Source organism: Solea senegalensis, linkage group LG16 (genome assembly GCF_019176455.1).
Source record: "Solea senegalensis isolate Sse05_10M linkage group LG16, IFAPA_SoseM_1, whole genome shotgun sequence".
NCBI classification, from domain to species: domain Eukaryota; kingdom Metazoa; phylum Chordata; class Actinopteri; order Pleuronectiformes; family Soleidae; genus Solea; species Solea senegalensis.
The window spans coordinates 673,806-689,775 of NC_058036.1; the positions used below are offsets into that span (position 1 = coordinate 673,806).

General features: G+C 45.3%; 1 protein-coding gene across 1 annotated transcript in view; it reads right to left on the minus strand.

Moving 5' to 3' along the window:
• LOC122783437 overlaps positions 1-15,970 on the minus strand; it is a 58,070-nt gene that overhangs the window by 19,399 nt on the left and 22,701 nt on the right. The window contains exons 35-39 of the mRNA XM_044048230.1: positions 9,303-15,950; positions 7,360-7,924; positions 4,745-4,749; positions 3,525-4,466; positions 918-3,302 (exon numbers count right to left, since the gene is read on the minus strand). Of these exons, the coding sequence (XP_043904165.1) occupies positions 918-3,302; positions 3,525-4,466; positions 4,745-4,749; positions 7,360-7,924; positions 9,303-15,950 (10,545 nt within the window). The remainder of the gene's footprint in view (positions 1-917; positions 3,303-3,524; positions 4,467-4,744; positions 4,750-7,359; positions 7,925-9,302; positions 15,951-15,970) is intronic.

The window sequence follows — 15,970 nt, forward strand, 5'->3', positions numbered from 1 at the left end:
CCTTGTCAAGTTTCTCAACCCTCACATCAAGCATGGTCACCTCCCCATCAATGTGATCTGGCTTCTCCTCATCGACAAGTTTCTCAACCCTCACTTCGAGCGTGGTCACCTCACCATCAGTGTGATCTGGCTTTTCTTTGTCATCTGGAAGTACTTCAGTAAGGATGATCTTATCCTCATCAATCCTTGTCACCTCTGTAGTGAGAATACAGGTGATTCCAGGTTGTACAACACACACTTCAGGCTCAGGGAGAACTTTCTCCTCAATAACAGCAGCCTCCAGTGGCTCATCCTTGTCAAGTTTCTCAACCCTCACATCGAGCGTGGTCACCTCCCCATCAATGTGATCTGGCTTCTCCTCATTGACAAGTTTCTCAACTCTCACTTCGAGTGTGGTCACCTCACCATCAGTGTGATCTGGCTTTTCTTTGTCATCTGGAAGTTCATCAGTAAGGATGATCTTATCCTTATCAATCCTTGTCACCTCTGTTGTGAGAATACAGGTGATTCCAGGTTGCTCAACACACACTTCAGGCTCAGGGAGAACTTTCTCCTCAATAACAGCAGCCTCCAGTGGCTCATCCTTGTCAAGTTTCTCAACCCTCACATCAAGCGTGGTCACCTCCCATCAATGTGATCTGGCTTCTCCTCATCGACAAGTTTCTCAACCCTCACTTCGAGCGTGGTCACCTCACCATCAGTGTGATCTGGCTTTTCTTTGTCATCTGGAAGTACTTCAGTAAGGATGATCTTATCCTCATCAATCCTTGTCACCTCTGTAGTGAGAATACAGGTGATTCCAGGTTGTACTACACACACTTCAGGCTCAGGGAGAACTTTCTCCTCAATAACAGCAGCCTCCAGTGGCTCATCCTTGTCAAGTTTCTCAACCCTCACATCAAGCATGGTGCATCAATGTGATCTGGCTTCTCCTCATCGACAAGTTTCTCAACCCTCACTTCGAGCGTGGTCACCTCACCATCAGTGTGATCTGGCTTTTCTTTGTCATCTGGAAGTACTTCAGTAAGGATGATCTTATCCTCATCAATCCTTGTCACCTCTGTAGTGAGAATACAGGTGATTCCAGGTTGTACAACACACACTTCAGGCTCAGGGAGAACTTTCTCCTCAATAACAGCAGCCTCCAGTGGCTCATCCTTGTCAAGTTTCTCAACCCTCACTTCGAGCGTGGTCACCTCCCCATCAATGTGATCTGGCTTCTCCTCATTGACAAGTTTCTCAACTCTCACTTCGAGTGTGGTCACCTCACCATCAGTGTGATCTGGCTTTTCTTTGTCATCTGGAAGTTCATCAGTAAGGATGATCTTATCCTCATCAATCCTTGTCACCTCTGTTGTGAGAATACAGGTGATTCCAGGTTGCTCAACACACACTTCAGGCTCAGGGAGAACTTTCTCCTCAATAACAGCAGCCTCCAGTGGCTCATCCTTGTCAAGTTTCTCAACACTCAATTCGAGTGTGGTCACCTCCCCATCAATGTGCTCTGGCTTCTCCTCATCGACAAGTTTCTCAACCCTCACTTCGAGCGTGGTCACCTCACCATCAGCGTGATCTGGCTTTTCTTTGTCATCTGGAAGTTCTTCAGTAAGGATGATCTTATCCTCATCAATCCTTGTCACCTCTGTTGTGAGAATACAGGTGATTCCAGGTTGCTCAACACACACTTCAGGCTCAGGGAGAACTTTCTCCTCAATAACAGCAGCCTCCAGTGGCTCATCCTTGTCAAGTTTCTCAACCCTCACTTCGAGCGTGGTAACCTCACCATCGGTGTGATCTGGCTTCTCCTCATCGACAAGTTTCTCAACCCTCACTACGAGTGTGGTCACCTCACCATCAGTGTGATCTGACTTTTCTTTGTCATCTGGAAGTTCATCAGTCAGGATGATCTTATCCTTATCAATCCTTGTCACCTCTGTTGTGAGAATACAGGTGATTCCAGGTTGCTCAACACACACTTCAGGCTCAGGGAGAATTTTCTCCTCCATAACAGCAGCTTCCAGTGACTCATCCTTGTCAAGTTTCTCAACCCTCACATCAAGCGTGGTCACCTCCCCATCAATGTGATCTGGCTTCTCCTCATCGACAAGTTTCTCAACTCTCACTTCGAGCGTGGTCACCTCACCATCAGTGTGATCTGGCTTTTCTTTGTCATCTGGAAGTTCATCAGTAAGGATGATCTTATCCTCATCAATCCTTGTCACCTCTGTTGTGAGAATACAGGTGATTCCAGGTTGTACAACACACACTTCAGGCTCAGGGAGAACTTTCTCCTCAATAACAGCAGCCTCCAGTGGCTCATCCTCGTCAAGTTTCTCAACCCTCACTTCGAGCGTGGTAACCTCACCATCGGTGTGATCTGGCTTCTCCTCATCGACAAGTTTCTCAACCCTCACTACGAGTGTGGTCACCTCACCATCAGTGTGATCTGACTTTTCTTTGTCATCTGGAAGTTCATCAGTAAGGATGATCTTATCCTCATCAATCCTTGTCACCTCTGTAGTGAGAATACATGTGATTCCAGGTTGTACTACACACACTTCATGCTCAGGGAGAACTTTCTCCTCAATAACAGCAGCCTCCAGTGGCTCATCCTTGTCAAGTTTCTCAACCCTCACATCAAGCATGGTCACCTCCCCATCAATGTGATCTGGCTTCTCCTCATCGACAAGTTTCTCAACTCTCACTTCGAGCGTGGTCACCTCACCATCAGTGTGATCTGGCTTTTCTTTGTCATCTGGAAGTACTTCAGTAAGGATGATCTTATCCTCATCAATCCTTGTCACCTCTGTAGTGAGAATACAGGTGATTCCAGGTTGCTCAACACACACTTCAGGCTCAGGGAGAACTTTCTCCTCAATAACAGCAGCCTCCAGTGGCTCATCCTCGTCAAGTTTCTCAACCCTCACTTCGAGCGTGGTAACCTCACCATCGGTGTGATCTGGCTTCTCCTCATCGACAAGTTTCTCAACCCTCACTTCGAGCGTGGTCACCTCACCATCAGTGTGATCTGGCTTTTCTTTGTCATCTGGAAGTTCATCAGTAAGGATGATCTTATCCTCATCAATCCTTGTCACCTCTGTTGTGAGAATACAGGTGATTCCAGGTTGCTCAACACACACTTCAGGCTCAGGGAGAACTTTCTCCTCAATAACAGCAGCCTCCAGTGGCTCATCCTTGTCAAGTTTCTCAACCCTCACATCAAGCGTGGTCACCTCCCCATCAATGTGATCTGGCTCCTCCTCATCGACAAGTTTCTCAACCCTCACTTCGAGCGTGGTCACCTCACCATCAGTGTGATCTGGCTTTTCTTTGTCATCTGGAAGTTCTTCAGTAAGGATGATCTTATCCTCGTCAATCCTTGTCACCTCTGTTGTGAGAATACAGGTGATTCCAGGTTGCTCAACACACACTTCAGGCTCAGGGAGAACCTTCTCCTCAATAACAGCAGCCTCCAGTGGCTCATCCTTGTCAAGTTTCTCAACCCTAACATCAAGTGTGGTCACCTCCCCATCAATGTGATCTGGCTCCTCCTCATCGACAAGTTTCTCAACCCTCACTTCGAGCGTGGTCACCTCACCATCAGTGTGATCTGGCTTTTCTTTGTCATCTGGAAGTTCTTCAGTAAGGATGATCTTATCCTCGTCAATCCTTGTCACCTCTGTAGTGAGAATACAGGTGATTCCAGGTTGCTCAACACACACTTCAGGCTCAGGGAGAACTTTCTCCTCAATAACAGCAGCCTCCAGTGGCTCATCCTCGTCAAGTTTCTCAACCCTCACTTCGAGCGTGGTAACCTCACCATCGGTGTGATCTGGCTTCTCCTCATCGACAAGTTTCTCAACCCTCACTACGAGTGTGGTCACCTCACCATCAGTGTGATCTGACTTTTCTTTGTCATCTGGAAGTTCATCAGTAAGGATGATCTTATCCTCATCAATCCTTGTCACCTCTGTAGTGAGAATACAGGTGATTCCAGGTTGCTCAACACACACTTCAGGCTCAGGGAGAACTTTCTCCTCAATAACAGCAGCCTCCAGTGGCTCATCCTTGTCAAGTTTCTCAACACTCAATTCGAGTGTGGTCACCTCCCCATCAATGTGCTCTGGCTTCTCCTCATCGACAAGTTTCTCAACGCTCACTTCGAGCGTGGTCACCTCACCATCAGCGTGATCTGGCTTTTCTTTGTCATCTGGAAGTTCTTCAGTAAGGATGATCTTATCCTCATCAATCCTTGTCACCTCTGTTGTGAGAATACAGGTGATTCCAGGTTGCTCAACACACACTTCTGGCTCAGGGAGAACTTTCTCCTCAATAACAGCAGCCTCCAGTGGCTCATCCTTGTCAAGTTTCTCAACCCTCACATCAAGCTTGGTCACCTCCCCATCAATGTGATCTGGCTTCTCCTCATCGACAAGTTTCTCAACTCTCACTTCGAGCGTGGTCACCTCACCATCAGTGTGATCTGGCTTTTCTTTGTCAGCTGGAAGTACTTCAGTAAGGATGATCTTATCATCATCAATCCTTGTCACCTCTGTAGTGAGAATACAGGTGATTCCAGGTTGTACAACATACACTTCAGGCTCGAAGTCAATAACATGGCCTCAGTGGCTCATCCTTGTCAAGTTCTCCAACCCTCACCCGGTGGTAACCTCACCATGTGGGTAGCTTGATCTAGCTTCTCCTCATCGTGGTTCCCTAGACCCCTCCTCTGAGGTGTGGTCACCTCACCATCAGTGTGATCTGACTTTTCTTTGTCATCTGGAGTTCTCGGTCAGGATGATCTTATCCTTATCAATCCTTGTCACCTCTGTTGTGAGAATACAGGTGATTCAGGTGCTCAACACACACTTCGGAGCTCAGGAGGTTTTCTCCTCATAACAGCAGCTTCAGTGACTCATCCTTGTCAAGGTTCTCAACCCTCTCACATCAAGCGTGGTCCTCCCCATCCAATGTGATCTGGCTCACTGTCGACAAGTTTCTCCAGCTCTCTCACTTCAGGCGTGGTCACCTCACCATCAGTGTAATCCTGGCTTTTCTTTGTCATCTAGAGTTCTTCAGTAGGATGATCTTATCCTCATCAATCCTTGTCACCTCTGTAGTGAGAATACATGTGATTCCAGGTTGTACTACACACACTTCATGCTCAGGGAGAACATTCTCCTCAATAACAGCAGCCTCCAGTGGCTCATCCTTGTCAAGTTTCTCAACCCTCACATCAAGCATGGTCACCTCCCCATCAATGTGATCTGGCTTCTCCTCATCGACAAGTTTATCAACCCTCACTTCGAGCGTGGTCACCTCACCATCAGTGTGATCTGGCTTTTCTTTGTCATCTGGAAGTACTTCAGTAAGGATGATCTTATCCTCATCAATCCTTGTCACCTCTGTAGTGAGAATACAGGTGATTCCAGGTTGCTCAACACACACTTCAGGCTCAGGGAGAACTTTCTCCTCAATAACAGCAGCCTCTAGTGGCTCATCCTTGTCAAGTTTCTCAACCCTCACTTGGCGTGGTCACCTCCCCATCAATGTGATCCTGGCTTTTCCCTCATCGACAGAGTTTCTCAACCCTCAACCCAGTGGTCACCTCACCATCAATGATGATCTGGCTTTTCTTTGTCATCTGGAAGTTCATCAGTAGGATAGTCTTATCCTCATCAATCCTTGTCACCTCTGTAGTGAGAATACAGGTGATTCCAGGTTGCTCAACACACACTTCAGGCTCAGGGAGAACTTTCTCCTCCATAACAGCAGCTTCCAGTGGCTCATCCTTGTCAAGTTTCTCAACCCTCACATCAAGCATGGTCACCTCCCCATCAATGTGATCTGGCTTCTCCTCATCGACAAGTTTCTCAACCCTCACTTCGAGCGTGGTCACCTCACCATCAGTGTGATCTGGCTTTTCTTTGTCATCTGGAAGTTCTTCAGTAAGGATGATCTTATCCTCATCAATCCTTGTCACCTCTGTTGTGAGAATACAGGTGATTCCAGGTTGTACAACACACACTTCAGGCTCAGGGAGAACTTTCTCCTCAATAACAGCAGCCTCCAGTGGCTCATCCTTGTCAAGTTTCTCAACCCTCACTTCGAGCGTGGTAACCTCACCATCAATGTGATCTGGCTTCTCCTCATCGACAAGTTTCTCAACCCTCACTTCGAGTGTGGTCACCTCACCATCAGTGTGATCTGGCTTTTCTTTGTCATCTGGAAGTTCATCAGTAAGGATGATCTTATCCTTATCAATCCTTGTCACCTCTGTTGTGAGAATACAGGTGATTCCAGGTTGCTCAACACACACTTCAGGCTCAGGGAGAACTTTCTCCTCAATAACAGCAGCCTCCAGTGGCTCATCCTTGTCAAGTTTCTCAACCCTCACATCAAGCGTGGTCACCTCCCCATCAATGTGATCTGGCTTCTCCTCATCGACAAGTTTCTCAACTCTCACTTCGAGCGTGGTCACCTCACCATCAGTGTGATCTGGCTTTTCTTTGTCATCTGGAAGTTCTTCAGTAAGGATGATCTTATCCTCATCAATCCTTGTCACCTCTGTAGTGAGAATACAGGTGATTCCAGGTTGTACAACACACACTTCAGGCTCAGGGAGAACTTTCTCCTCAATAACAGCAGCCTCCAGTGGCTCATCCTTGTCAAGTTTCTCAACCCTCACATCAAGCGTGGTCACCTCCCCATCAATGTGATCTGGCTTCTCCTCATCGACAAGTTTCTCAACTCTCACTTCGAGCGTGGTCACCTCACCATCAGTGTGATCTGGCTTTTCTTTGTCATCTGGAAGTTCTTCAGTAAGGATGATCTTATCCTCGTCAATCCTTGTCACCTCTGTTGTGAGAATACAGGTGATTCCAGGTTGTACAACACACACTTCAGGCTCAGGGAGAACTTTCTCCTCAATAACAGCAGCCTCCAGTGGCTCATCCTTGTCAAGTTTCTCAACCCTCACATCAAGCGTGGTCACCTCCCCATCAATGTGATCTGGCTTCTCCTCATCGACAAGTTTCTCAACTCTCACTTCGAGCGTGGTCACCTCACCATCAGTGTGATCTGGCTTTTCTTTGTCATCTGGAAGTACTTCAGTAAGGATGATCTTATCATCATCAATCCTTGTCACCTCTGTAGTGAGAATACAGGTGATTCCAGGTTGTACAACACACACTTCAGGCTCAGGGAGAACTTTCTCCTCAATAACAGCAGCCTCCAGTGGCTCATCCTTGTCAAGTTTCTCAACCCTCACATCAAGCGTGGTCACCTCCCCATCAATGTGATCTGGCTTCTCCTCATCGACAAGTTTCTCAACTCTCACTTCGAGTGTGGTCACCTCACCATCAGTGTGATCTGGCTTTTCTTTGTCATCTGGAAGTACTTCAGTAAGGATGATCTTATCCTCATCAATCCTTGTCACCTCTGTAGTGAGAATACAGGTGATTCCAGGTTGTACAACACACACTTCAGGCTCAGGGAGAACTTTCTCCTCAATAACAGCAGCCTCCAGTGGCTCATCCTTGTTAAGTTTCTCAACCCTCACTTTGATCACAGTCACCTCACCGTCAGTCTTTTCTTGCCTTTCTTTATCTTCTGGAAGTGTTTCACTTAGTATTTTTTTCAAACCTTTGTAAAAACCTTGTGCAGACTTGTCTTCTTGCACTTCAAGATCTTGGGGGTCTGTCTTCATCACTGTTTCTCTTGGTTTTGAAGTATCCACATCCATCTTTGGCTCTTCTGTTATCTTGACAAATGTCAAATGCTGCTCAAGAGTGGTGGGCATATCAAGTTGTATAAAGCGTATTTGACGCTCCACTTGGATCAATTTCATCTCACCAGGCTTGAGGTCTTGTTCAGGTTTGCTAATATCTACAAGCGTTGTCTTTGTTTCACCCAGCACAGACACCTTTGGTAACACAGGTAACACATGTCTCAGAGATGATGTTTGCTTTACATTCATGAGAAATAAAACATAATTTTTTTTCTGCCATATATACTCAGTAAATATCTCATAAAATTGGAGGCTTTTTAAGAAGCCTTAAGTTCAACTGAATCCTGGACCTGCAAATAATGTTAGCGAGTGCAAACACATACACTACATGCAGCAAACAGGGCACAACAACATAACAACGGATATAAATACAATGTGACTCCTTGGAACAAGAGAACTATGATTTTCTCCTTACTCCCCCTTCCTCTGTCGATACCAGTGGTTCCCAAACCTTTTCTGCGAAGCCTTTGAGCCACAGAACACACTGTGGTCTCTCTTCATCACAGGTCTGTGTGTCTGTATTCTCCACACACAAGACAACAAATCAACAACTGACTTCTTTGAAAGAAAAAACAAGAGCTTTCAACAGGAAAGTTGAAGGTTTGATCCACTGGTCTAAACGCTGATGTGCTCTTGGGCAAGTCACTTTACCCTACGTTGCTCCTGATGACAGTGTCGTGAGCTTGTGAATGGGTATGATACCTGTGTGCTGAAGAAAGTGCTGCTCACTGTATGTCCGTGCACGGTATGAATGTTTGAATTTGTGGGTGTGAATTGGTGAATGGCCAAACTGTAGTGTAGAGCGCTTTGAGTGGTCATCAGGACTAGAAAAATATCGACTATTTACTGTCTGCCAGTTTACAAGTGCAGGATACGGCATTGATGTACGGAATGTCTGTTTGCAACAACCAAACAGTGTTGTTGAATCAGTTTTGTGTATGCACAGAGAGAGAGAGGGAGAGCGAGAGAGAGGAAGCAGTTGGATTGAATTTGTTTGAATGTTCAAGAAGGCAGAATCAAAAAACATACCTGCCAATCATTTCACAACCATATCCACACATGCTAGTGCAACATGCATCATTTCCATGCCTCACCTCCCTGCACAGTTTGGGAACCACTGGTCTACTTAACTTCATTATGAAAAATTAAAAACATTAGCTTCTGAAGAAATATTACTCTGTCAAACCGCAAACTACTAAAATATTTCTACTGAGAGGTTACATTTAAATATTGTGTTGAGCCAAGGGAAGACTCTTTATCCAAATTGGCTGTCATGACATAATGTTTTTTTCTGTTACCAAAGTGAACTACACAAATTCCTTGCTAAGGTTGTATTTGCATAATCGGATTCAGAAATTTGCGTTGCTCAGCCAAAGTGCTGCACAGAACGTGTCTTTTATTTTTATGTCATCTCATTGTGTAAAAGTACCATTTCATAAACTGAACTTCCTAAAAGAGGCAAAGAATAAACCACAGAATACTTTGTCTTGTAAGAAATCAGATCATGTCTTACCTTTGACGAATCAATCATCTGGATCTTGACTTCATCAGTGGTGGCTACAGGGAACGGAATATCTTGTAGATCTACTTCGGCCCCTGTTTTCGTCTGTTGATCCTGAATGGGTCTCGCTGGCTCCTCCTCTTTTTCTGTTGCATCTGTTTTGTCTTTGTCAGTTTGAGCTTCATCGGTGACACCAAGTTCAGGCAGAGATTCAGCTGCTTTGTCTTTCTCTTCTACCATGCTCATCTCCACTGTCGAGTTGTCAGGCTGAAAATCTGTGGGAATCATCTCCTTGCTTTCTGTAACCGTCTCCAACTGGATACTTGATTCCAGTGCTGGGTCCTTTTCAGTTGTGACAGTTTTGAGTTCATGTTCACTCTCAGATTTTACATCCTGGCTCTTGGATACATCATGCATTTTAGGTTCCAACAGTTGCGCATGTCCTTCTTTGATAAATTCCTGCTCAGGCAAGGTAATTTCTGGCAATGTCTTATTCAGTTGAGCTGCTGATAAATCAACAGATGATGGCTCGATGGCATCACTCTGAGTTCCATCCTCTTGCTTTTCAGCAACTATAACACAAATTGTTTCATCAGCCTCCGGTGGCTCATTCTTGTCAAGTTTCTCAACCCTCAATTCAATCATGGTCACCTCGCCATCAGCCTGATCTGGCTTTTCTTTGTCAATCCTTGTCCCCTCTGTGGTGACAATACAGGTAATCCCAGGTTGTACGACACACACTTCAGGCTCAATGAGGACTTTCTCCTCAATAACAGATGTTTCATCCAGACTCTGAGGTCCTTCTTCGTCTTCCTGTGGTTCTTTAGGTGTGGTAACACAAACTGTTTTGTCAGGCTTTAGTGGCTCATCGTTGTCAAGTTTCTCAACACTCACTTCTATTATGGTCACCTCGCCATCAGTCTGATCTGGCTTTTCTTTGTCGTCTGGAAGTTTTCCAGAAAGGGCGATCACTTCTGCATCAATCCTTGTCTCCTCTGTCATGATGATACAAGTGATTCCAGGTTGTACAACACACACTTCAGGCTCAATGTCCACTTTTTCCTCAATAACAGATGTTTCATCCAGACTCAGAGATGCATCTTCATCTGCCTGTGGTTCTTTAGGTGTGATGACACAAATGGTTTCTTGAGCCTCCTGTGGTTCTTCCTTGTCAAGTTTCTCTACCCTCACTTCTACCATGGGCACCTCCCCATCAGTCTGATCTTCATTTTCTTTGTCTTGTGGAACTGTTTCACTAAGGGCAGTAGTCTGTTCTCTTTCAGTGCCTGGCTCCTCTGTCATTGCAACACATGTGATTTTGTGGTCCTTTATGATGACCTCAGTGACTGACTTGATTTCTTTTGTCTTTTCGGCAGCACCTTCTGAGTGCTCGTCAGCCACAGTCTCATCTTTGTTTGGAGGCCCGTTGTCGCTCTGTGTCTGTACATCTGTCTTTAGCTCTTTGGTTATCTTGACATGTGTTTTTTCGTGCTCCTCAAAAGTGGTCGGCATATCGAGTTGTATGACGCGTATTTCACGCTCCACATGAGTCGTCACCATCTTTTCATCCAGGCTCTTGGTTACATGTATTGATGTTTCAGGATGCATTTCTTTTGGTTTTTCCTCTTTGGATTTCAAGGTCACCATTTCACTCCTGCTTTCCTCATGCATGCTTGTTTCTGTGACTTCTTGCTCTGTGTCACATGCTTGAAGCGATTCAGCAGGCGGAGCTGAGTCCATTTGAACCACATTGGTTTGACTTTCAACTTTTCTTTCTTGCACCTTAATCTCAACGACCCCACCTGCGGTGTCTTCTGGTTTAACATCAACAGTAATCAGAGCATTGACTCCTGGCTCTTTTTCTTCTTGGGCATTTGTTTGAATATTTATTATTGGCTGTTGCGCCTCTGTCGTGGTCTGTACATCTAGTTGTATAACGCATACTTCAGGCTCTGTGTGGATTTTCTCAATGGAAGTGTTTTCATCCAAGCTTTTGGGTGGTTTGTCTACGTCATGTAGCAACAGTGTAGAAGGCTGTTCTTGGACACTGTATTCAGTTTTGCTGACTTGAACATTTATCTCAGTTACACCAACCCCAGGCTTATCAGGACTAGTCCGTTCTTTCTTTTCTGGCCCTTCTTCCCTCTCTGTACTCGTTTCAGTGATGTCTAATTTTGGCTCCTTTGCCGTCTCTTCTTTATCGAGTTGTAGAATGACACCATGTTTCTTGTCCACTTTATCTTTTTTCTTTGTGGTTTCAATGAGCTTAAGATGACTCATGGATTCACTTAGTTGGATGATCTGTTGCTCAGTTGGGCTTATTAGTGTCACATCTGCCTCTGCCTCATGAGTGGTGTCTCCTTCAGCTTCAGGGTGGCCTGGCTTTATCTCCTGTGCCTGGGTGGTTCGAGTCACATCGAGTATCAAATATCTCCTCTGAATTTCTGTTGTCTCTTTCAGTAAGTTGTCAATGTCTTCTGATTCATGTGGTGCATCTATGGTTTGGTCTAAGGCCTTTTTAGAGTCACCTTTAGACTCCAGGGGTTCATCTTGAGGATGAGAAGTAGGACTCTCCAGTTGAGGTTGGTGAGTATCTGCAGTCGGTACCACAACCTCTTTTCTAACTTCCCGATTCGCATCTGAAACTCCAACTTGAGAAATGATCATGTCTACTAGAGAAGTTTGAATCTCCCCTGCAGTTTCTATTAACTGACGGGCAATCGACGTAACAAGATTAGTGACCCCCTGACTTGTGGGTTTAGCTTCTTCCACATCCGCAGTTTCCGACTTTTCCGTAGCAACCTCTGCAGATTCCACAATGTCAAGTTCTTTTGTAGACTCTTTATCTTCTACATCAGTAGGCCTTTCAAGGTCACAGACTACCTCTGGAACTGCACAAACCTCAAAAGTGTTTGATATTTCTCCTGTCAAAAGCGTGGTTTCTTCCACGACAGCAACATCGGTTTGCATTTTGGATGACATCTGATCTTCTATCTTCTCAGTCGGAATCTGATCCTTATTGGCAAGTTCGAAGGAAACTTCTGGTGAAAGAATTTCTTTTTCCACCTCAGTCATTTTGGTCAGTGTTGTGACCACTGAAGATGGCTTCTTACCATTAGCACTCTTCTTTGACCTCCTTTTGTTGGGTTTAACCTTAGGTTCATCCATGACCACAGCTTCCGTTATTTGACTCTCAGACTTTTCAATGACACATGTTTCCTTGTAAGATGGTTTTAATGGTTCATCAGAGACTTGTTCCTTATCCTGTTTTTTCAGTGTGGTTGCCACAAGTTTAAGATGACTCATAGATTCACTTAGTTTTATTATTTCTTGCTCAGTTGGGCTCATTTCTGTCACCTCTGACTCAAGAGTAGTGGTCTGAGTGGAGTCGCGTTCAGCTACTGGGTGAACTGGCTTTATCTCAAACGTCTGGGTAATATCACTCTTGATGTCTTTTTCCTGGCTTATGGGTTTAGTTTCTTCCACAATTGCAATTTCAGTCTTCTCTGCGATGATCTCTGAAGTTGTGACAGGCTTCTCGTCATCAGTGCATGTCTTCTTGCCGTCTTCAGCAGGTCTTTCGGGAGCAGAGACTGCCTCTGGGACTGTGCAAACCTCAGTCGGTATTAGCATTGTTTCTTCCACAACAGTGACATCTGGTGTTCCCTTTTCCATCATAGAAATATCAGTTGATTCTGTGACGTCCTCTGGACCTGAAGATGGCATTTGACTTTCAGACTCTTCATTAGTATTTGCTCGGACTGTGGCAAAAAGCTCTGGAGAAACTTTAAGGGCCTTTGTTTTTCTTTTGGTTGGTGACAGCTTTCCTTTTTCAACAACAGTTATTTCAGTTTTTCCTGCATCCACCTCTGTAGTTGAAGATGGCTTTGGACTGGCAGGGACTTTCTTTGACTTCCTCGTGTTGGGTACGACTTTAGGTTCTTCCACAACAGCAGCTTCAGTTATCTGACTGTCAGGCTTTTCCATGGTCTGTTTTTTCTCCTTTAGAGAAGGTTCTGGAGAAACTTTTGGACTCTTTGTCTTTCTTCTACTGGGCAAGACCTTACTTTCGTCAATAGCAGTAATCTCCGTTGCTTCAGTGACTGCCTCTCCAGTTGAAGTTGATTTATGGATTTCAAGCTCATTCCCACCTTCCTTGAACTCCACAACAGCAGCCACAGTAATGTCACAAACTGGTGCTCGAGTTGTTGTAACATCAGTCTCAGTTTGCTCCATCAATGTCTGTAGTTCAGGCTCTTTTACAATCTGTGCCTCATCCTTAGTGACAACTTCAGGAGAAAGTTCTGGGACCTTTGTTTTTCTTTTCGATGGCGACAGCTTTCCTTTTACCTCAACGGTCATTCCAGTTGGTTCAGTTGAAGATAGCTTTGGACTGTCGGGGCCTTTCTTTGACTTCCTCTTGGGTATAACCTTAGGTTCTTCTACAATAGCAGCTTCAGTTATCTGACTATCAGTTTGGTCAATAGCCTGTGTTTCCTCCTTGCGAGGAGCTTCTGGAGAGACCTTTGGACTCTTTGACTTCCTCCTGCTGGGTAAAGCCTTAGGTTCCTCCACAATAGCAGCTTCAGTTTTCTGACTGTCAAGTTTTTCCACAGCCTGTGTTTCCTCCATGGGTGAAAGTTCTGGAGAAACGTTTGGACTTTTTGACTTTCTTCTGGCTGGCAAGATCTGGCTTGTGGCCTCATCTGGAGTTGAGGACTTTTGATCAGCTTCGGTGATGTGTTCAGATGCCACATCAGCTGATTTATCTGAATCAGATGCTGGGAGAATGTCAAGAGCTTTTTCCTTTTGGACACTGGAAATCACAACAGGTTTCTGACCTTCTGGCTCCTCCAATGCCTGCGGTGTCTCATCGTCAGCAGGTTTTAGAGGTAGCTCAGTTCTCTTTGACTTTCTCCTTGGTGGTGATAATTTACTTTTTTCCACAACAACAAATTCAGCTTGACCTTCACCAAACTCTGTGACAATGGGAGTCTTTTCAGGTTCCTCTGCACCAACAGTTCTATCGTGGGGAGACATTTTCTCCATAACTGTGGAGACTTCAAGACTCTGTGATTCAATTCCTTCCACAACATTTTCAGTTTGCTCTCTGGATGGCTCCTGGCTGTCAGGCAGTTGCTTGGTATCTCCCACCCCCTTGGTACCATGTGCAGGGGAGAGCTTTGGTCCCTTTGGTCTTCTTTTAGTTGGAGAAAGCTTATATTCCTTCACAGTCATTTCAGTTCTCTCAGTGACCTCCTTTGTAATTGAAGACGTCTTCAAGTCGCCATATTCTTTCTTGTTATCTTTAGGTTCCTCATCTCGAGAAGCAACACCAGCACTTTCAGTTTGCTCCTTCAAACTCAAGTCAGATGGTTGACTTTCAGGTTCCCCCTCCATGTGTGTTGCCAGCTGATCTGTGTGTTTCTGAGAACGCGTTGGACCTTTTGACTTTCGCTTAGGTAGTAAAATCTCAATTGTCTCTGAAGCAGCCCTTTCTAGTAGCCCTGGCACAAACTCTGTGGTTAAAAACTTCTCTGATACTTTGACCACACATGTAGACTCCTCAGCTCCTGACACTGGCTCACCACTCTTATACTTCTTTCTGGGTGGTACACCCTTACTTTCCTCCACAATATCAGCCTCAGGTGTTTCGGTCTTGGTGTCTTCAACCTGTTTTTCACTTGGCAAGAGTCTACGTTCTTCCACAGAAGCAGTTTCAGTCGACTCTATTGTTACCTGCACAATTGAAGTTTCCCCGTCGTCAGGTTCTTTCTTAGTTTCCTGAAGCTCTTCAAAGTAATCAGCAATTAAAGTCTGTGCAGTAAACGGCTCTGAAACTGTGGAAAGTTCTGAACTCTCCAACTCTTGTGTTTGAAGACCAGACTTGGGTTGTTCTGCATCTGTTTCCGTGACAGGCTCTGAAGTCAGGAGAGTTGGACTTTCAAAATCATCCTTTAACTGTTTAGTTTCTGCATCCGTGATTGCCTGGGACACTTCTAGACTCATTGCCTCTTCACCAGATTGCCCGGGCTCTGCCGTTGTCTTTACTTGCTCTGTGAGTGATTCTGGGATCTCATGAACTTTCTTGGTGAGTTCATCCTCAACATCAGTTTTTACAGGGTCAGGAATCCTTGTCCCGTCCAGAATAAGTGGTCTGGATGAGACAGTGGTTTTGGTTTTGGTTTTTCTTCTGGATGGTACAGGTGTAGTTTCTTCTTGAACAACGGTTTCAGTGACGTCCTGGATCAGTGAGGGTTCACCGGCCGCAGCTTCACTGGGTTCACCCGTGACATCGGGCTTTGAACCTTTAAGTTGTGCCTCTTCAGTGGTGGTGATGGTTTCTGAAACAGATTTCCATGTTGACGTTTCCTCTGCGGCAGTCTCGGCGTCTTCCGTGGAGTCTGTCACGTCAGGCTTTGGCGCTGAAGTCTCAGTTTGCAAAGCCTCAACTGAAACTGACAAGACGTCCTCAGCAGATGTGGATTCTCCTGTTAATGGAATGGGTTTTTGCAGCTTAACTTGGGCTTTTTTCTCGGGAGAGCGCTTGCTTTTTCTTGGCGGTGCCACGAAAGAGGTCCCTGTCTTCTTCAGACTAATGGACTGGACATCAGAGGACTGAAGGTCATGTTGTCTTTGTTTCTCCTCTTCTTCAAGGTCCTTAAATACAGAGAGAACCA